The sequence below is a fragment of the Chanodichthys erythropterus genome, chromosome 16 (genome assembly GCF_024489055.1).
Source record: "Chanodichthys erythropterus isolate Z2021 chromosome 16, ASM2448905v1, whole genome shotgun sequence".
In the NCBI taxonomy this organism is placed as follows: Eukaryota; Metazoa; Chordata; class Actinopteri; order Cypriniformes; family Xenocyprididae; genus Chanodichthys; species Chanodichthys erythropterus.
This window is the reverse complement of record NC_090236.1, coordinates 39,131,954-39,153,365: the sequence shown is the minus strand read 5'-3', so window position 1 is coordinate 39,153,365 and position 21,412 is coordinate 39,131,954. Positions and strand designations below refer to the sequence as shown.

Genomic DNA, 21,412 nt, shown 5'->3' with positions numbered 1-21,412 from the left:
CAGTGCATTATCTATTAACATATGCGTGATTAAAATCAAAAGTTACATAAGTAAATGTTAAAATGATTATTAACCAGGATTAATAAATGCTTTGAAGTATTTTTCATTCATAGTTAACTAAAATAGTTAACTAATAAAAAGTTATTGTAAAGTGTTACCCAAAATTTTGAATCTTTTCTTTTCTTTACATTTTGTTTGTATACATTTTTGTTTGTATCTCATTTATCATCTTATAGATCATACCGAATGATTTTATAAAAATGCAGAAAGTGATGGGTAGGTTTTAGGTACCTTTGTATGTGAGGGAGAAAATGATAGTGCATATAAGCCTCTCTGTCCTCCAGACTCTTTCTATATGAGAGTTAAAGTGTAGTAATTGTTTGTGTTTGTATAGTGTTTCTTGGCTTTTTCTTGTGCATCAACAAAAAGGTTTTTGTGTATTTGTTTTAGAGATTGTTTTGTCAATAAATGTAGAGGGTTTTGATTTTATTTTGAAATATACTAAATTGTAACTTCATTATTATATGTAACTACAAATAATGTAATAACAAATGTAAATAATGTAATTACAAATGTATTAAATTATATAACAGTGTACATGTGTCACGACCGTCAGTGAGAGTGCCCGAATTAGCCACTTGAGGGCACTCCATCCTGGACTGTTTTCACCCCAAGGACTACATATCCCATCACGCACTCCCCGGACTCATTATCTCATTATCATTGCACTCACCTGTTTGGCATCATTTCATTAGTGTTTGTGTATTTATACTGAGGTGTTTCTGTCTGTGTTTGTGGTTCGTTGTTAATGTCACCCCAGATGTCTGTTCCCAGGTTTTCTTGTTCGCTGGTTTTGTTTCTAGTTTTTTGTTGGACTGCTGTTTTTGGATTTTGACCCCTGCTTGTTAACTGGATTACGCTTTTGGATTTGCCCTAAATAAACCCCTACCGCTGCACTTGGATCTACCTGTTTGCTTTGTGTTCTACCGTGACAGAACGAACCACCAGATAATAGATCCACCGGCATGGAGTTCCGGATCCCTTTCCCGGTCCACAGTAAGGAGCGGATGGCTCAACTTCGGGCATTGAGGGCCCTACGGCAAGACGGATGGGAGGTAGGCTGCTTTGCCAAGGTCTTTTGGGCGATGGCAGTGGGGCTTAGTTACAATGATGCGGCTTTGAAAGATCTTTTTAATCGCTGCCTTGATGAGCCGTTGCCCCAATGCGAGGGGCTACGGAGTGTTGACTTCTGGAGATTTGCTGCTTATCTCAGCAGTCGGAGAGAACGGGCTTCGCAGAGTCATCCTCATACGGGCACGGAGGCCGTCACCAGTGTAAATGTTCCAGCCCAAAGGCTTCCTTCATCTTTCGAGGCCTGGAGGCCGCTCCAGCCAGTGAGCCCGCTCCAGCCAGTGAGCCCGCTCCAGCCAGTGAGCCCGCTCCAGCCAGTGAGTCCGCTCCAGCCAGTGAGTCCGCTCCAGCCAGTGAGTCCGCTCCAGCCAGTGGGTCCGCTCCAGCCAGTGGGTCCGCTCCAGCCAGTGGGTCCGCTCCGGCCGGTGAGTCCACTCCAGAGCCCGCTCCGGCCGGTGAGTCCACTCCAGAGCCCGCTCCGGCCGGTGAGTCCACTTTGGGTGAGCCACCGCCTCACTCTCATAAGCGGAGGAGAAGGAGGAAGAGGGCTTCCTCCGATCTGCAAGACCCTCCGACTATAGAGGCTGCTCTGGCTTCACCGAAGCGCCTTGCCCTGCCGGCGCCAACGAAGCGCCTTGCCCTGCCGGCGCCAACGAAGCGCCTTGCCCTGCCGGCGCCAACGAAGCGCCTTGCCCTGCCGGCGCCAACGAAGCGCCTTGCCCTGCCGGCGCCAACGAAGCGCCTTGCCGTGCCGGCGCCAACGAAGCGCCTTGCCGTGCCGGCGCCAACGAAGCGCCTTGCCGTGCCGGCGCCAACGAAGCGCCTTGCCGTGCCGGCGCCAACGAAGCGCCTTGCCCTGCCGGCGCCAACGAAGCGCCTTGCCCTGCCGGCGCCAACGAAGCGCCTTGCCCTGCCGGCGCCAACGAAGCGCCTTGCCCTGCCGGCGCCAACGAAGCGCCTTGCCCTGCCGGCGCCAACGAAGCGCCTTGCCCTGCCGGCGCCAACGAAGCGCCTTGCCCTGCCGGCGCCAACGAAGCGCCTTGCCCTGCCGGCGCCAACGAAGCGCCTTGCCCTGCCGGCGCCAACGAAGCGCCTTGCCCTGCCGGCGCCAACGAAGCGCCTTGCCCTGCCGGCGCCAACGAAGCGCCTTGCCCTGCCGGCGCCAACGAAGCGCCTTGCCCTGCCGGCGCCAACGAAGCGCCTTGCCCTGCCGGCGCCAACGAAGCGCCTTGCCCTGCCGGCGCCAACGAAGCGCCTTGCCCTGCCGCTGCCGCCTCCCAGGCCGCCAGCCCTGCTGCCGCCGTCCAAGCCTCCTGCCCTGCCGTCGCTGTCCAAGCCTTCTGCTCTGCCAGCATCCAAGCCTTCTGCCCTGCCACCGTCCAGATCTTCTGTCCTGCCGCTGTCATCCAAGCCTTCTGCCCTGCCACCGCCGCCCAGACCTTCTGCCCTGCCACCGCCGCCCAGACCTTCTGTCCTGCCACCGCCGCCGAGACCCTCTGTTCTGCTGCCTTCATCCAAGCCTTCTGCCCTGCCGCCACGGCCCGGGCCGTCTGAACGACTGGAACCAGCCTGGGCGGTTCCTCCAGCGCCACCCTGGCAATCAGTCAGGACTCCAAACCTGCCAGTGGTCACCTGGTTAGATCCTCCAGCACCGCCCTGGTGTCCAGTAGGACACCCAGGATCTGACCCACCAACCCTCCCCCTGATCCTCCTCCTGTCCACCTCCCTCCTGAGTTGCTGGTGTTTTTTTTTTTTGTTTTTTTTCTGGTAGAGCGTCTGGTAGCCGCTCCTTTGAGGGGGGTAATGTCACGACCGTCAGTGAGAGTGCCCGAATTAGCCACTTGAGGGCACTCCATCCTGGACTGTTTTCACCCCAAGGACTACATATCCCATCACACACTCCCCGGTTTCATTATCTCATTATCATTGCACTCACCTGTTTGGCATCATTTCATTAGTGTTTGTGTATTTATACTGAGGTGTTTCTGTCTGTGTTTGTGGTTCGTTGTTAATGTCACCCCAGATGTCTGTTCCCAGGTTTTCTTGTTCGCTGGTTTTGTTTCTATTTTTTTGTTGGACTGCTGTTTTTGGATTTTGACCCCTGCTTGTTAACTGGATTACGCTTTTGGATTTGCCCTAAATAAACCCCTATCGCTGCACTTGGATCTACCTGTTTGCTTTGTTCTACCGTGACAGAATGTAAATTACATTGAAGTATATTTTAGTTCACATTAATTACTTGTCAGTACATTCGGAAGTACACTTTTACCATATTTCAAAGTACATAAATTGTATTAAAGTCGCACTTAAGTAACTCACTCAGAAATTCAACTTATTGCTTTTAATATGAACTTAATCTGTGATATATTTAAAATTAATTACAAATAGAATGCACTTAAGCGGCTGAAAACATTACAATTCACACTTAAGTGTGTTCTTTTTAAGTATATTATTTGTGCAATAAGTACACTTTATAAAAGTATACTAAAGTGCACTTTTTTTCACAAGGGGTAGTATAATGCTTGTGTAACTTGCTCTTTTAGCTGCTATGCCACTGAGTTTATGAGGTCTTCCACTGCATGAAGTGTTTTAGCTGAAGGTCAATGGCTGTTTTGCAGCTGAGCTTGACCCTCGCTATGAACACGGCAGGATTTATGAGATCCCCATAGTGTCAACTCTGATGCAATGTCGAGTGAACCGAACTCAAAAGGGAACATCTCTGGTTACCCAACATAACCTTGTTTCCCTGAAAGGAGGGAACGAGACATTGCATAAAGCTTCTGTTTTTTGTAGCTCAGAGTCATGTCAGCTGTGCTCTGCTTCAGTCCAAAGATTCTGAGGCAATGGTGTCCAGCAGGGGGACCTGCCTTCATTTTGTGTGCTTGAACGCCATTGGCGGGTGAATTCTGAGCCATGAGTTTTCATAAAGCTTCAGTAGTTCAAACCCCATAGTATCAGCTCTGATGCAGTGTCTCGTTCAGGGAACTGAGGTTACATTTGGACATTTTTGTTTTATTTACACCATTTAGACCAGCAGGTGTCGCTAACATGAGGCATTTCAAGCGCTTCGAAACAGTGAATCATATTGTGAGTCAATTGGTTTAATTGATTCAGAGTTTCGAAAAGCTTCTCCGGTCAGTACTTGCAGACTGATGGAAATATTACAGCATTTATTGGTGAATTGCTGTAAGTGGAGCTTCCCTGGAGTTGAATTACTGTGTGGTAAGAGGAGAAAATCTGCCAAAATCAACAAATAAATCATAAAGTAGATGTTTTCACTCATAGCCTATCCATCTATCTGTCGGTGAGTCGTTTTAACATTTTTTTATTCATTATGTTCTTTTATCTTCAGTATGGACAAAGAAATTTACCACAAGAGAATAAAAAAAAAGACAAATAAAAAAATAGGAATATATAAATTCACAAATAACACTCCAGTTGAGTTCAGCTTCATTTAACTTTACATTTAGTTTTACTTTTTTTTTGTGAACTTACGATGTTCTCTTTGATCATGAAGTCTGTTGAGCTCATTTGATCAACAGTCCATCATCATCTGTTTGATGAAAATTTAGAGATTATAGTTCAGCACTATAAACAATTTTACAAAAAACAACAAAACACTTATCACAAATCACAACTTTACAACAAAGCTCAAAGATGTTAATTCAACATACTGTTATTTACAGATCTTTGCTTTGACCAAACACAAAATTATTAAAGATCAAGGGATTATGGGTATTCCACAGCCACAGTGCTACTCCAGTGAGCATGATCAGTAGGAATATAAAGTTCAAAGTGCTTAGCCTTAACAGTTTTACAATAGTAAACTGAAGTTTCTTTCTTTTCACAGTACATTAAGTTATTGTTTCTGTTTTCTCACTGATGAATCCTCATAAAGATCAGCTTCTGAAGCCTCAAAACTCCCACCTTCAACAACTGCTTCATACCGAAGACTTCAGTTTGAGATCCTTACCACCTTCGTATAACTACTGCCACCAATGGTCTCTACGAACAACTTAGCTCATTTAATATATTTTGATACATTTATGTGCTGTACTTGATAATCACGTTTATGATTAGAAACATTTTAAAAGTTATGGATGAGTTCAGTCCAAACATTATTATATTTGTAGGTCTGATACTGAAGAGCCTGAAGATTTCGGCTGACAGACTCATCTGAGCTTCTTCCTCCTGTTCACCTTTAAATAAAACTAAACCTTCATTTGGCTGAATACTAAAGCAACAATAATCATTCATTAATCATGTTTCTAACACACATGCTGCTTTATTTCATTGTAAAATCTGAGTCTCTTCCATCTGTATGAAACACATTTACACATTAATCACACATTTATTTCTCCTCATAGACACAATAGTGAGACTCTTCTGTGGATCACCTGATGGTTTCTGCTCCTCTCATGATGATTTCACACTATGATATACAGCATCCACCAGACGTGTTTGGCAGCTGATCGCTATCTGAATTCTATTGGCGATTAAACTCTGTAAGGTGAAAAAGAAGAGAAAACAATCAGTGTTCAAAGTGCAAATTAGTTACTATATTTCAATTACTGTTTTTTTTTAAGTAAAAAGAAGTTACATTAAATTCCTGTAATCAGATTAATCATTGACTTTACATGACAGAGATATTTGTGTTTTAAATATAATACATTTAAACCACGAATCACGTTGATATGTTTGTGTTGGTGTGACTCCTATTGAGTGACTGTAAAGAAGAAACTAATGAGTGAACGGTGTATGAAATAAACCACAGGGAGCAAATACAAATGATATTCTGAATTAAAACACAATCCTTTAGTTAAAGCCATTTGTCCTCTAGTTTAAACATGTTTGTAGGGCTCTTAGTAAATAACTGAAAGTAAAGTGAGTGTAAAGTAGTGTGACGTGTTGCTTGTCAAAGTAAAAACACACTAGAGACAGAGACATTTCTCATGTGAGGCTGGACGGCTGTGAGCTGAAGCTGAACGCACTGATTTTAGCAGGAGTGCAGCGTTTTCCTACAATCTGAACAAGTCTATTTTCAGACTGAAGTGATTCACTACTGACACAGTTAATAAAGCAGTTGTTGAATAAAGCTGTGACAGTGTGCTTTTGTTCTCTTTCCTCCTTTGTCTCTTTCCTCCTTTTAATAACTTCACATTTTGTTCTCACACAAACCCTTTGTTTCAATAAAGCTTAGTGATCATTTCCTTTCACGAAAATTGGAAAGGTTTGTTCACATATCAGAGGTAAATGAAGATATATTTAATATCTCAGTGATGTTTCCTCACCTCAGTTCACAGTTTGAGTCTCGTAACACGTCTCTGAGCTGCTGCTTTGAGTCTCTGATTGTATTGTGTCTCAGATCAAGATGTTTTAAAAACTGCAGTGCTTTTGAGTTAGTCAAAGACTGAGTTAAAGAAGAAACATCTGTAATGCCACAGTCCAGTAGACTAGAAAGACACAAACAGAGGAAGAGAGATCATCTTACAAACAAATCATTAAGGGGAAGAATTTTTCACAATATAATGTGAACTCAGACTCATTGTGAGATATTGAGTATAAAGTGTTTTAGTTTAAACTGTTAAAGTGATTTTAATCATTTTGATTCTTGTATGTGAAGAATGTTACTGACCTCAATCTCTCCAGTTTACAGTGTGAATCCTTCAGTACGTCACATAAGTGCTTCACTCCTGTGTTTCCTATTTTATTTATACTGAGGTCCAGCTCTCTCAGGTGTGACAGGTTTGATTTCAGAGCTGAAGTCAGGATGACACACTGTTTCTCTGTAATACTGCATCCACACAGTCTAAAGACAGAGAAATAACAATAGTTCACATCTATGATGATCATCTTATTGAAGAGCTGCAGCAGCATTTAGTTTCCAATAGTCTGTTTTGAAGCCCAGTTACACTAGTTCTGTGTGCTGAAGATACCGTTTCTTCACTTTCATTTTAACTATTTATTTGATGTCTCTATTCTTTATTCTCTGTTGAAAATGCAGATTTCTGCAAGTACACAATCATCATATCAAATGCTGGTAATTCAACAATTACTAACTAGATAAAAATAACAAAAACCGAAAATGTGACCAATAGGGAATCCCCAGAAAGTGCACTGCTATAAAGAATGAAACATAAGTCCTGCTGTCTTAAAATAAATAAACTTCAATCACACTGTAACTGCTGTACAGTATAATGATACTAACTGTAGTTTCTCCAGCTTGAATTGTGGGTTCATCAGTAGATCACTGAGGTTTTTCACTCCAGAGTCTCCTAGTTTATTCCAGCTGAGGTTCAGCTCTCTCAGGTGTGACGGGTTTGATTTCAGAGCTGAAGTCAGGATGACACACTGTTTCTCTGTAATCCAGCATCCATACAGACTGAAGACAGAAAGAGAAAAGGACTCAAATCCATGTTCAGTTCATGTGTGAGTTAAATGAATCATGAATAAATGTCATACAGTCACTAATAAACCAGCAAAATCATGGAAACTTAATGATATAAACGAACAAACCAAGACAGGAGCATTTAAGGAAACTAGTTACAATCCAAGTCTGGATCCATCCTCACTCCCAAAAATAAGTGAGTTTATCACTGTAGATTAATATATATATAAAATTGTGTTTTATCTTTTCTACGCGTTAAATTTGTGATTAAAGACAGTGTTATTGTATCCTCCATCATCGTGATCTTCATTACAACCAGCCATTCATGACAATTTGTTACACTGTTTTTTAGTCTGTTCTCACTTCTGTCTTGTTTCAGAGAAACACAGGCAGTCTGCCGAGCACCAGCTTCTTGGATGCTCGCAGCTGGAGAACTAAAAGTTCAAATAAACTGAAGAGGAGTCCTGAGCTTGACAGAGGGCTCGCAGCAATGTGAAAACTCAGTCCCCAACCAGAATACCCAGCACCACAGATGGCAGGTGACCAAGCGATCTCAGGCTGAAGGGAGACTAGGCAGAGAACAGGTATGACATACACGGTGGGACCAAACAGACAAGACTGAGACTAAGACTAACAATACAAAGAACACTAAATGGAGGCTGGTTAGCACAAAGAGCCGAGTAACACGTAAGAAAACACGTATAATAATCTGGCAAAGAGGCAAGAAAACAGCAGAGAGAAATAGAAGGTAATATTAATATCTAAGACCATAAACCACTAAATTCATGGTACCCTCGAGTGAGGCTAGTCCAAAATCACTACATACTCATTGATCCCGTTCACTGCCATTATAAAGCTTGGATGCATAAGGACATTTATTAATATTTCTTTGATTATGTTCATCAGAAAGAAGAAAGTCATTACACCTGGAATGGCTTGAGGGTGAGTAAAGCTTGGGCTAATTTTAATTTGAAAGTGAACTAATCCTTTAACTAAAACCATTTCTGAATCTCTTCAGATGGAGATGCAGCGCTACAAATGATGTGATTGTGCCCTGTTGACTTAAAATAAACTAATCAGTAAATACAGTATAATGATACTAACTGTAGTTTCTCCAGCTTGAATTGCGGGTTCATCAGTAGATCACTGAGGTTTTTCACTCCAGAGTCTCCTAGTTTATTCCCGCTCAGGTTCAGCTCTCTCAGGTGTGACAGGTTTGATTTCAGAGCTGAAGTCAGGATGACACACTGTTTCTCTGTAATACTGCATTCACTCAGACTGATGACAGAAAGAGAAAATGACTCAAATCCATGTTCAGTACATTAATATATGGGATCAATATAGTAACAATAGAAAAATTAACATTTAAATTAACTATTTTCAAATGTTTAATACATGAATATATTATACTTGAATCGATTATTAAGTCATTTTGGAGTGTAATTTACAACCTCTAAATACACATTTTGTATAATAAAAGAAGATTTAATGAAAAGTACCATTAGTCCAGTATAAATGTAACCTTTCAGCATAATCTACTTGTGTAATAGTTTTGTTGTGTTTTATTATCATGGTGTTGCTGTCTGTGTGTGTTCCCTAGTTAGTGTTCTTGGTTGTTAATTAGTTCCTGCAGCTGTTCAGTTTTACCTTGATTACTCTGTCTGTGTATTTAAACTCTTAGTTCTGTCTGTTCATTGTTCTGTCATTTATGATAAAGTGGTTGTGTTTTATCTCTCATATGTGTTAGATTTGTGATTAAAGACAGTGTTATTGTATTCTCCATCGCCCTTGAGCTTCATTACAACCAGCCATTTATGACAATTTGTTACACTGTTTTTTAGTCTGTTCTCACTTCTGTCTTGTTTCACAGCAAAGATTTGTCAGATTCCAGCATATGAAACAATTTTAAAACCACAAAGTTTAAAATGCTTCAAAGTTTAATGCTTTTTTATATTAATTTTTACTGATACACATACAAACCTGTTAACTAATACAATTTCTGAATCTTTCTTCAGATGGAGATGCAGCGCTGATAGAAAGGTTTTAATTTATTAACACTCAAAAGCTATTCTTTGAATAATTGTAATTAAATCATGGAAAGGATTTCCGCGTGATTAAATGGCTTTCTTTCAGCATTAAAGGATTAGTTCACTTTAAATAAACTTTTGCTGATAATTTACTCACACCCATGTCATCCAAGATGTTCATGTCTTTCTTTCTTCAGCCGAAAATAAATTAAGGTTTTTGATGAAAACATTCCAGGATTTTTCTCCATATAATGGACTTCAATGGGCACCAAACGTTACATATGCCTATGCCTTAATATTTCGCACTGAGGTTAGTGTACATGGAAAGATGTCACAACAAAGCAAAATGAAAGAAAAGGCTATGTTTATTATACATTTTTAGACTTTATTCAAGCTGTTAAACTAAGAATGTAAAACTGATGTATCTTATAGCACAGGGTGAAGTCAGCAATTTGAGAGAAATATAATATACATTTAATGTAAAACAATGTACATGGCGCTCTGTGGCATGGCATGATTTTGAACAACTTCCTGAGTCATAGCTGGGCGCCGCAGACAGGCGCCGAATGTCGCCGCCGGTGTGTGTACACTCATTGAAAACAATGCGTTCGAATTTTAAAGACGTGGCGCGGCACTGAGCTTCATGTCCGGTGTGCGACCCCCTTAAAACGCTGTTGCTCAGTAACGGTGGAAATCCATTTTGTCCGGTAATGCAGCGAGATGGAAACAGGGACTCACCGACTGATTGAAATGTTCCAGTCGTGGCAGCATTGAGATTCTTCCTCTGTTGGCAATGGTTGGCATTTGCCACATGTGCACCACCACGTCTCGTTAGATCTTCATCTGCCCGATGTTTGAGAGGTGTGTGTCGCTGCAGCAGTCTCTTCCATCTGGCTAATTTCTTCCTCTGTGTATTGTGGTTCAAAAAGGTAGGGCAGGGCGAAAAACTCATCTTCTCCTCGAAGATCAAAATCGTCCGACATTGTTGTTTTACCTTTTTTTGTAAACAACGTTTGACTTAGTATTTGCACGTTGAACTTGTCAACACCGACTCGTATTTCCGCCTACGTCAAGCATGACCTTTTCAACGTAATTGCGTATTACGTGACAACTTTTTTTATTTTTTATTAACTTTTATTTTTTATTAATTTATTTTTTTATTATTAAATTTTATTAACTTTTTTATTTATTTTTTTAAATGACCGATCGTTTCGCTAGATAAGACCCTTATTCATTGTCTGGTATCATTTAACCCTTAGGGGACCAAGCCCTTTTTGGTCCGTTTTCTCTATTTTTACATTTCGGCTTATAAACCATACGTAATGATGATGGACCACCATGTATTTGGTATCAATGGATTCAGAAGACCCTAAGCTACAATAAGCATGCATGCAATATGTTTATAAAGGAAGTATGAGTGAAAAATTGTACAATAAACTAGAGAATTTCAAAAACGAAAATGAGATTTTTCTCATTTATTACTGAAAATCCTACCTCACACAACAATAGTGAAAAGTTTTTGACCCAAAAATATATTTTTCAAACCCTTTGCTTGACAGAAATGGGTTAATGTTCAATCAAATGTGTAAAGAACAGTTAAATAATTAACTTTATTTACAAACAGTCCTAGGCGTTTTTTTATTTTTGGGACTAAGCCCTTTTTGGTCTGTTTTCTCTATTTTTATATTTGGGCTTATAAATCATATGTAAAGGAGATGGAACACCTTGTGTTTGGTATCTATGGATTCAGAAGACCCTAAGCTACCATAAGCATGCATGTAATGTGTTTAGAAAGGAAGTATGAGTGAAAGAAAATGTACAGTAAACTAGAGAATTTCAAAAACGAAAATTAGATTTTTGTCATTTATTACTGAAAATCACACATCACAGAATATAGAACAAAAAAAAAAAAATTTTTTCAAACTCTTTGCTTGACAGAAATGTGTTATTGTTTAATCAAATGTGTAAAGAACAATTAAATAATTAACTTTTTTTACAAACAGTCCTAGGCATGCCAATGAGCAAAGCAAGGCTGTCTGCTCCAGATTTCTCCTCGTCATTTTCCAGTAATTGTTCCAGAGCTTGTTCTGCCGTAAATCTTTTACTGCTTGCCATTTTGATAAAACAATTCTGTAATAATGCTATATCTCTCTCGAATTTATCTCTTTGTGCTCGCTAATACTCAGATCGCTCTCTGTAACACTCCGATCGCTTTCTGCTTTCTCGACCTGATACCTGATTCTCCAATCGCTTATTGATTACACCCGGCTGCCGGTCTTTTACTATAGGCCAGCGAGCTTTTACAAGGCTACAGCAGAGCTACAGAGTCCTCTGAATGGCTAGAATACATCATGGTAACCTTCCTCTGATTGGGTTAGAAAAATATTCCTCCCAGCAGCAATTTTTACATTGGTTGAATCTGCCTAACATAATCGTTTTCATTGGCCTGTTTACGCAGTGGTATTGCGCAATAACGGAAGCGCGTTTAATATACAAACTGGATACCGCTGTTTTCAGTGGAATCTGAGGAAGACGGCAAAAAAACGCATCTCTCTAGCATTAATAGTTTTTGAGATAACTACACATTTGTAAAAGTATGCCATTTTGGGCGGTACCGCCCAATCCGTCCCTCAAGGGTTAAAGCCCTTTGAAGCTGCACCGAAACTGTCATTTGGACCTTGAACCGTTTGGTGCCCATTGAAGTCCATTATATGGAGAAAAATCCTGGAATGTTTTCATCAAAAACCTTAATTTCTTTTCCACTTAAGAAAGAAAGACATTGACATCTTGGATGACATGGGGGTGAGTAAATTATCAGCAAAAGTTTATTTAAAAGTGAACTAATCCTTTAAGCACTTTTGTTAGGCTAACTTAAATTGCATAGATTGGATCAACTTAAGTAAATGAGTTGGTCCAAAACATTGCAAATTAGGTGGGCTGACACTATTAAATTAAGCTGTGCCCAACCATAGTAAATAAGTTGAATCAACCTTAATAAATTAAGTTGACCCCATATAAGTACATTAAATTGGAATAACAGAATTGCATAATGCTGAAATAAAGCAACTTAATCATGTGGAAATCCTTTCCATGATTTTTTTATGTTTGTTCAAAGAGTTATTTTTTTGAGTGTGCAAATGATGTGACTTGTGCCCTGTTGTTTTAAAACAAATTAAATGTTAAATACAGTATAATGATACTAACTGTAGTTTCTCCAGCTTGAATTGTGGGTTCATCAGTAGATCACTGAGGTTTTTCACTCCAGAGTCTCCTAGATTATTCCAGCTCAGGTCCAGCTCCGTCAGGTGTGACGGGTTTGATTTCAGTGCTGAAGTCAGGATGACACACTGTTTCTCTGTAATTCTGCATCTACTCAGACTGAAGAAAGAAAGAGAAAAGACAATGACTCAGATCTGTGTTGATCAACTAACATGTTTATCTTCATCCAGCAGACATTTGCAGACAAATAAACAGGGATATCGAGGTGCAGGTAACATGGAGAAAGACGACACATTGTTCATTTAAATATACTACCGACATTGAAACAATACAAAGGCTGAAATCATCAATCTATTTATGTTAGTTGACACATTCATTTCATATCATCTTTAAGGTACTTTTGTGTCAATGTCACCCTTGGTTTGATCACTGGGACAAATGTGTTTGTGTCGGTTGTTTTCAGACACATTTTCGACTCACTAACACTTTACAATAATCTTTCATTTTTGAACATTAACTACGTTAGTTAACATAAACCAATGACGAATAATACTAGTACAGCATTTAATAACTTTAATGTCAGTTTCATCATTTACTAATACATTTTTAAATACAAACGTTTTCTGTTAACATTAGTTAATCCACTTTGAACGAACATGAACAATGAATAATTGTATAAACGAACATTAACAGATTAAGGAATAAAGTATTTCCTGAAGCAGAAGACAATCAAACAAGTTTTGGAAAAGGTTAATCTGTTTTAGTGCTGCACCGTGAGGCAGTGTCACGTCTGTTCTGGGTTTATTTTAGTTTATGTTGTCATGTCTTTTATTTTGTATAATTCTCACAGTCTTGCTCCTCATGTGATCATGTGCGCCCCTGTTCATGTGTCATGTTCTGATTGGTTCCTTGTTTCATGTGACACGTTTTCATTGGTTCGTTGTGTTCAGGTGTTTGTTCATTAGTGTCTATATAGCCCTCATTTTATCATTATCTTTTGTCTGGATTTGTTCAGCTGCTGTTGGTGAGGTTTATGTTCATGTTTCTTAGTATAGTGTTTCTTTGTTATTTTAATTAGGTATGTGCCGAACGAAGCTTTTGAAGCAGTGAGGCTTTTACAACAAAATGGATCGGTGCTTCGAAGCTTTTGAAACGGTGCTCTACTTTGCCATCTGGTGTCCAATAAAAATCCCTACACTACCTGTGTTATTCAGTTTTGTTTGTTGGGATGTCATTAAGGTTTATTTGTAGCTATATTTATTAACCATATATGTCATTAGAAAGATGGTGGTGCGTGTGTGCAGCGAAATTTCATTGCATTTTACACAATACAATGACAATGACAATAAAGACTTTGTTTTTACTCACATCAAACTTGTATCTTTTCACCTTCTAAATAGATTGTTTAATATGCCAATAAATTAGGTCTGTGATTTTTTTCTGTGATTTCATTGCACCTTTTTTTGGTGTGTTCCTTACAAAACATGCATATTTAAAACACACACACACACACACACAAAGGCACAAATGCAAATGCAATTTCATATTTTTATTCAAGAATTTTTTTTTTTTTTTTACTGTGCTGGAGCTTAAGCGGCTTCTTACTAATCACTTCACCAGCTTTAGGAAATATTCATTTGTTTGAGCCCGACGTGACGTGTTAGTGAGGTAACGAAGCTTCATTTCCACATGTCACGTGACAGCCTCATTTCAAGCAATGCTCCAGAACATTGTTTCAAAGCACTAGTGTGTTGAAAACTTCAGATGTGTGTCGACACTGGGAATCGAACTACCCATCCCTAATTTTAATTTTGTTCATGTTTATTTGAATAAAGTAGTGGTGGCGGGATGAAGCTTTGAAGCTTTCCAGACAGATGTGTTGAAAAGTGGTTCATTTCTCGAAGACTTCTAATGCACACAGAGACACATGCTGGTCAATGGAAATATGGGGCAGGAAAAACTATTTCTTTTCTTTTTTTTGAGTATGACAGTGCCAAAATGTGTGTTACATGGTTCAAGATACATTAACATACACAAATAAATATATAAATAGCTAGGTCCCAGGTCAGAGTTTTTGTGCGCACTGCAGGTCTCAACCTCAGTGCACCGCGGAGGAAGTGTATAACCAGGGGGTCTCGACCCACCGAGGAACCCCCTACAGGATTATGATAAGCCGATATGGCTGCAATATATACCTACAATGTTGAAGGGGTTAAACCTTCTGATAACTTTTCCTGAAGGAACTGTAGCACGAAGCTAATAGGAGACTGGACAGGGTCCATATTACGTTGGCCACACCATGTAGCGAATGGTTTCCACTTATACTTATACAACTTCCTCATGGAGGGAGCTCTGGATTGAAAGATGGTCTCCACAACCTCAGTTGGGAGACCGGATTCTATGAGCCTTGCCCCCTCAGAGGCCAGGCCCACAGTTTCCACATTTCTGGGCAGGGATGGAGAATCGTGCCGCCCGCTTGTGACAGGAGATCCTGCCTGAGAGGAAGCTCCATAAGAGAGCAGTGAAGGAGAGATATTAGATCCGCAAACCATATTCTGGTCGGCCAGTAAGGGGCCACCAATATTAGGTCAACCCTCTCCTGGGGAACCTTCTCCAGAACTCCCGGGAGCAATGAGACTGGGGGAAATGCGTACAGACATAGCCTCAGCCATGTCTGTAGCATAGCATCCAGCCGTAGAGGTGCTGGGTGCTCCAGAGAGTACCACAGAGGGCACTGAGTTGACTCCTCTGTGGCGAATAGATCGACTTGAGCTCAACCGTAAGTTTTCCATATCAACTTCACCACCTCGTTGTGGAGTTTCCATTCCCGTGGTCTCGCGCTTTGCCTCAACAGAGCGTCCGCTCCCACATTTAACCACCCCGTAATATATGCTGCTTTCAATGAAAGGAGTTTTCCCTGGGCCCACAGGAGGATGCGGCTGACCAGTTTGCACAGAAGGCGAGACCGCAAACCCCCCTGATGTTTTATATATGAGACCACCGTAGTGTTGACTTTGATCATGCAAAAAGGATTTCCCCTCAGTGAGAACCCCTTGGTCCTGAGCCACCACTGTAAGGGTCTCATGTGCAGGAGGCCAATAGTAATAAAGCTGGATGCAGCTGCCATCAGACCCAACAGCCTCTGGAACTGTTTTACAGTGAGTGACTGGCCTAACTTCACCCCATTCACAGCCCAGAGAATGGAATTCACACGAGCAGGAGTCAATCGCGCCAGTCCTCGGACCTGATCTGTGGAATAATCTGTTTGAGTGTAAGCATTTTGAACTTCAACTTCTTTACAGATCGATTTAACACACGTAAATCTATGATCGGACGCAAACCTCCATCCTTTTTTGGAACAATGAAGTAATGGCTGTAAAACCCTTTCTATAGCTCCTTTTTGCAAAAGCGTTGTAACCTCTTGTTCCATCACCAGAGACTGCTCTGGGGCTACCACAGTGGGAAGAACCCAGTTGAACTTGGGCGGTCGAGAACCGAAATGAATTCTGTAACCCTGTTCTACCATGAGCAGCAACCATTTCGAAATGTTCAGGAGACGTTTCCATTCTTCCACATATTCTACTAAGGGTACCAGTCTCTCAAGACTGGTCTCTGGTGTTTTTTGAGCACTTGGCTTGTTCATCTGACACAGCGCACCAGCAGACAAACGAATCAAGCGCTGACCGACCCTCCTCGGAGGATTGGTGGAGACCGCTGCGCCTTGACGCACACTGGGTGGCAGGGTTGGCACAACGGCCCCCTGAGGGCACCGGAGAGGAACGGGTATCTGATGTTTTAATAGCCGAACCTCCCCGGAGGGGACTGCCCTCAAAAGCCCTGGACGACTGGCGTCAGAACTTTTTCTTGGAAGCCTTCCGGGAGATAATGACGGTCCTCAGATCCACCCTACACCCGGAAGGCTTCGCCTGTGCCGACCGCCCCGGTCCCCAAGCTTTCTGCGGGGGAGCACGAGTGGCCACACTGGCTTACTGCTGCGCTCTGTGCGCCGAGGAGCTGGCTGTCGGCCGAGGCTGCTCCCGCCCAGCAGCCTCGGGGGGATGAGAGCGACGGGGAAGAAGCTTTTGGAGCGCCGCTGATTGCTTTCGTGTCTCTTGGAACCTGTCGACGACAGTTGTTACTGCGTCGCCGAACAGGCCACCAGGAGACAGCGGCGCGTCCATCAGCACATTTTTATCTCTTTCTTTTATTTCTGAGAGATTGAGCCATAGATGCCTCTGTCACCTTATTAAGCTTGTGTATCGCCTCAAATGATGCTTTCCCACTCTCATCTATTTCCCGCAGCAGGTCGGCTTGGTATGCCTGCAAGATAGACATTGTATGCAGGCATGCTGCAGCCTGACCTGTCGCCGAATAAGCCTGAGGATGGTGGTTCCTCATCTCCACATCTCCTCCTCCTCGGAGGAAGATATATTGAGTGCCGGTGTCTCCCTCTGGGGGGAAGAAACCGCAGCGCGTGCTTCCACCGCCAAAGGAGAGACCCTGGGTCTAGCAGGTAAGGGGAGCGATAAGGCTGGGCCCATCTCTCCCCCCTCTGCTAGATCCATTTGTCAACCCCACGAGTGCAGCCTTCGCTGTGCCTCAGCAGCAGCAGGACCAGACCCGCGGGGAACACTCACCGCGGCGCCCTCCTCAAAGAGCGCCCGGCGTGATCGCAGCACTCTGAGAGTGAGACGTTCACAGTGCACACAGACAGCTCCCTCGAGAGCTGCCTGTGCGTGCTCAACTCCCAGGCATCTCACACACATCTCGAGTGTATCCCCACCCGAAATGAAACACGGGCAGGGAGGAACACACTTCATAAATTGCTGCTTTTCCGCCATTTATATATATATTTTCTTATTTTTGTGCTTTGAAACTCTTGTCGGGCGAATTGATCACTGTGTGCAATAGCAGGGACAAACGACAATAAATAAGACAGACAAGATACAGATAGCGCTTGCTGAAGACAACAGAAGCTGGCGTTCTTTGTTCTGGGTATGCTTTATAGTTTCCTGGTCTGTGACGTCACCCGCCTCTGACGTCACGTTTCTTCATTGGTTGGATACAGAGGTGCTTCACGAACACAAAATGCAGAGGGTTCCCATCACGTCATTGGACGTAGCGTCGATGTTCCCACGAAAGGGAACAAAGTTCTTTAAACTGGATAAAAAAGTAAAAGTGATTAAGGTGGACTGGACAGAGAGAAGTGGAAGTGATTGTGTAACATGAGAGGGAAAAAAACACTGCACTCAAACGAGGCTTCGAACGTCACCGGTGACGTCATTTCACTAAAACAATTCAAGCCTCGATATGCAGCTCCGGCTGATGTTCTCGACACAAGCTTTAAAGCCTCTGGATCAGGAATAACATCACTAGAATAAAGCTGCACTTGTGTTCAGTCAACTTGCCTTCAGTGGATCTTATTACAGGCAGATACTGATTACAGATTCTCAAAATGCACTTGTTCAAAAGTTACAGTATATTCTGCACCAAAATAAGACATTTTACATTTTGTGAAATACAAACATTAAATTGAAAGTAATTATGAGCAGTTCTGATGTCACAAAAAAAAAAAAATTGTTACACGCCAGCAATCAGTAAACATGATCACATTCAGCAGTCATGTTCAAAAACAGCAATCAATATATACACAATTATATTTAATTTACACAGAATTAACCTGTGAAAGGTAGGAAAGACATATCTATGTGTAGTGTTTTTTCTGGTGTAGTGCATTTAAGAAACTACACACACGGAGGTGTATATCTCAGGACTAATGTATTTATTACTGAACACGAACTAGCAACTTGTGCTGCTCACCAGCCTGTGTGGATGACTCCAGGGCTGCGTTCCAGTTCGGTTTTTAAATGCCCTTCCCTCGCTAACTTCACTCGGTCTCGTTGACTCGGATGTACGTCATTGCTTACGTTGCACGAGTGCCCACTTCTGGCGGAACCTTTGCAATGGGCTGAACTGGAACGTCCTAAGCCCTTGATCACTTGGAATCCGCAATGGAGCTGATTTATTATTTATTTTTTTCCCCTTACAAAATTGTTTAATACAGCATTCTATATGTATATATGTGTGTTTTAAATGTTTAAAAAATAATTAATATATCATAGAGTTGTTTGTGGTGGGGTAAATTAAACGCGATATGCGGTGACGTCACAATCGTGTTGCATTGTGGGTTATGGAGCTGCCTGAAGTGTACATATGAAGTAGACTCGCTCCCTCGGTCAAAATCGAGGGAGCGAGGGTCTGTCCATATAAACTTCCCTCGTCCACTTCACGAAGTGGAATGCACTTCAAAATGGCGGCAGGGATTCCCCCGAGGGGAAGTGTTTAGGGAAGTTCGCGAGTGCGTGTCTAAAACCGAACTGGAACGCAGCCCAGGATCACTCACTTACTCACTCATGGTAACTCCCCAGCAGTAAAACCAAGGTGGCCCTCTAGTGGCGTCAATATGCAATTACACCATAAATGTGTATAACTACACCACATCCCCCTTTTTCTTAGAAAACAATATTAGCTATAAACAGGACATATAAACAATGAATATAGACCTTAAAGCCCACATAACAGGAACATTTTAATTTTTCTTTTTTTTCATTTATCTTAACATCTTGTCAAATAAGCAGTTCAAGGCTTAAACACTTTTAACCTTAATTATTAGGCAAATATATAGTCAGTTCATACAGTACTCCTGAAACCTCACAGGGACTTTCACCACCCGACCACTCCTGGTGGTTGTGGTACTGCTTTTATGCGAGGATTGATCTGGCACCCACTGAACAGACTGATCTGTCACTTCATGTGCTCCTGGGATGTGAGAGTGTGTACCATCTTGTGGCTCACCTGCAGGGTCGAATGTTTCTTAGTGATTGTGAGTTGTTTTTCTCAGATGGCGCCTGTTGTGACGAAACTGTCGTCTGGCTGCATTGACCACATTGTATGACCTTGGCTCATCTGGCTTGGAGACAATGAGACCCGGCTGCCACCCTCTGTCTGTTTCAATGTGGACAGTATTTCCTGCATGCAGTTCTGGCAGGGGTTTTGCTCCCACATTGTAGTGACAAGCTTGCTTCTTTTGCAGGGTTTGAAGCGCCTGATGAACACCCTTGGGGGTTGTAGGTCGCAGGACTGCACTGGATGCTGGTAAGGTGCTCCTCAGAACTCTTCCCATCAGAACCTATGCAGGTGAGTAAGACATGCCAGTGATGGGAGTATTTCTTATTGAAAGCAAAGCAAGGTGATGGTCCATGCCGGACTGTGCTGCTTTTTTCAGGGCACATTTGATGGTTTTGACAGTTCTCTCTGCCAATCCATTTGACTGAGGGTATGTCGGGCTTGAGTGTGTCAGCTTGATACCCCACTCTGCAGCAAATTTCTTCATTTCATAGCTTGCGAATGGTACATGGTCAAACACTAGCTCTTTAGGAATGCCATGCCTGGCATATACTGCTTTCATCTTTTCAATAACAGTGGTTGCTGTCTTGTCTTTGATATTCATTACCTCTGGAAACATATAGTCAACAATCAGAAGAAACGACTGACCTCTGATTTCGAAGATGTCAGCTACAACTTTTAACCAGGGTAGCTCTGGGATGTCATGAGAGATGAGCGGCTCCTTCTGGTTCCTGGGCTGGAATTGTTGGCACGTTGGACATGTCTCGACCATATGTTCAATATGTTTGGTCATACTAGGCCAATACATAAACTTTCTGGCATGCGCTTTCGTACGTTGCATCCCCTGATGTGAGATGTGTAGTTCTCTAAGCATCTCTGATCTCATTGACTCTGGAATCAGGATCCTGTCAGATACAAGTAATATACAATCTCGCACAGCCAGAGTATGCCTAACAGGCCAGTACTGATGAATCGAGGGATCAAGTTGCTTTCTAAATTTCGGCCATCCTGTCTTTTGCATCTTCACAAGCAACTGGTGAGTACTGTCTCTTGCAGTAGCTTCTGCAAGTTGCTTTAGCATGTCTTCACTGAGAGCTGCTGTTGCTTCAAGCGCATATACAACTCTTTCATCACTGAGATCTTCTGTACTTGTGTGCTGACCATCAGCAACAGCGCGTGACAATGCATCAGCAATTAACATGTCCTTCCCTGGTGTGTAGTGGACGATGAGGTCATATTTTTGTAGCTGTAAGAGCATACGTTGGAGTCTCGCTGGCGCTTTGCTCAGTGGTTTCTTGAAGATAGCCTCCAATGGCTTATGGTCCGACTGGACATTCACACTGCGTCCATACACATACTGATGGAACTTTTTGGTGGAGAAAACTATTGCCAACAATTCTTTTTCAATCTGGGCATAGTTCTGTTCCGTATCTGTTAAAGCCCTGGATGCATATGCTATTGGTTGTCCCTCTTGCAGTAGACATGATCCCAATCCATCTTTAGATGCATCTGTTTGTATGGTGAGTGCTATGTTGAGGTCATAGTACCTGAGAGCTGGTGTGTTGGTCAGTGCCGTTTTGAGTGCAGACAATGCAGTGTCATGTTCAGGTTGCCACTGGAATGCAATGTCTTTTCTCAGCAGCTGTCTGAGAGGTGCTGTGAGTGATGCCTCACCTGGGATAAACGGGGCGAGATATCTGATCATGCCCAAAAGACGCTGTAGTGATTGTCTATCTGTAGG

The 21,412-nt window shown here is 42.1% G+C and overlaps 1 protein-coding gene across 6 annotated transcripts in view; it reads right to left on the bottom strand.

The window, feature by feature from the left end:
- Positions 1 to 4,604: 4,604 nt before the first annotated feature.
- LOC137002553 (NLR family CARD domain-containing protein 3-like) overlaps positions 4,605 to 21,412 on the bottom strand; it is a 140,375-nt gene continuing 123,567 nt past the window's right edge. For 5 of the 6 annotated variants that reach the window (XM_067362280.1, XM_067362281.1, XM_067362283.1 and 2 more), the window contains 6 exons: positions 12,751 to 12,924; positions 8,624 to 8,797; positions 7,340 to 7,513; positions 6,767 to 6,940; positions 6,423 to 6,584; positions 4,605 to 5,634 (listed from right to left, as the gene is read on the bottom strand). In XM_067362280.1, the coding sequence (XP_067218381.1) occupies positions 5,628 to 5,634; positions 6,423 to 6,584; positions 6,767 to 6,940; positions 7,340 to 7,513; positions 8,624 to 8,797; positions 12,751 to 12,924 (865 nt within the window). In that variant the 3' untranslated portion in view covers positions 4,605 to 5,627. Of the gene's footprint in view, positions 5,635 to 6,422; positions 6,585 to 6,766; positions 6,941 to 7,339; positions 7,514 to 8,623; positions 8,798 to 12,750; positions 12,925 to 12,948; positions 17,926 to 21,412 lie in introns of those variants that run through there. The other variant, XM_067362289.1, reaches the window with a different exon arrangement.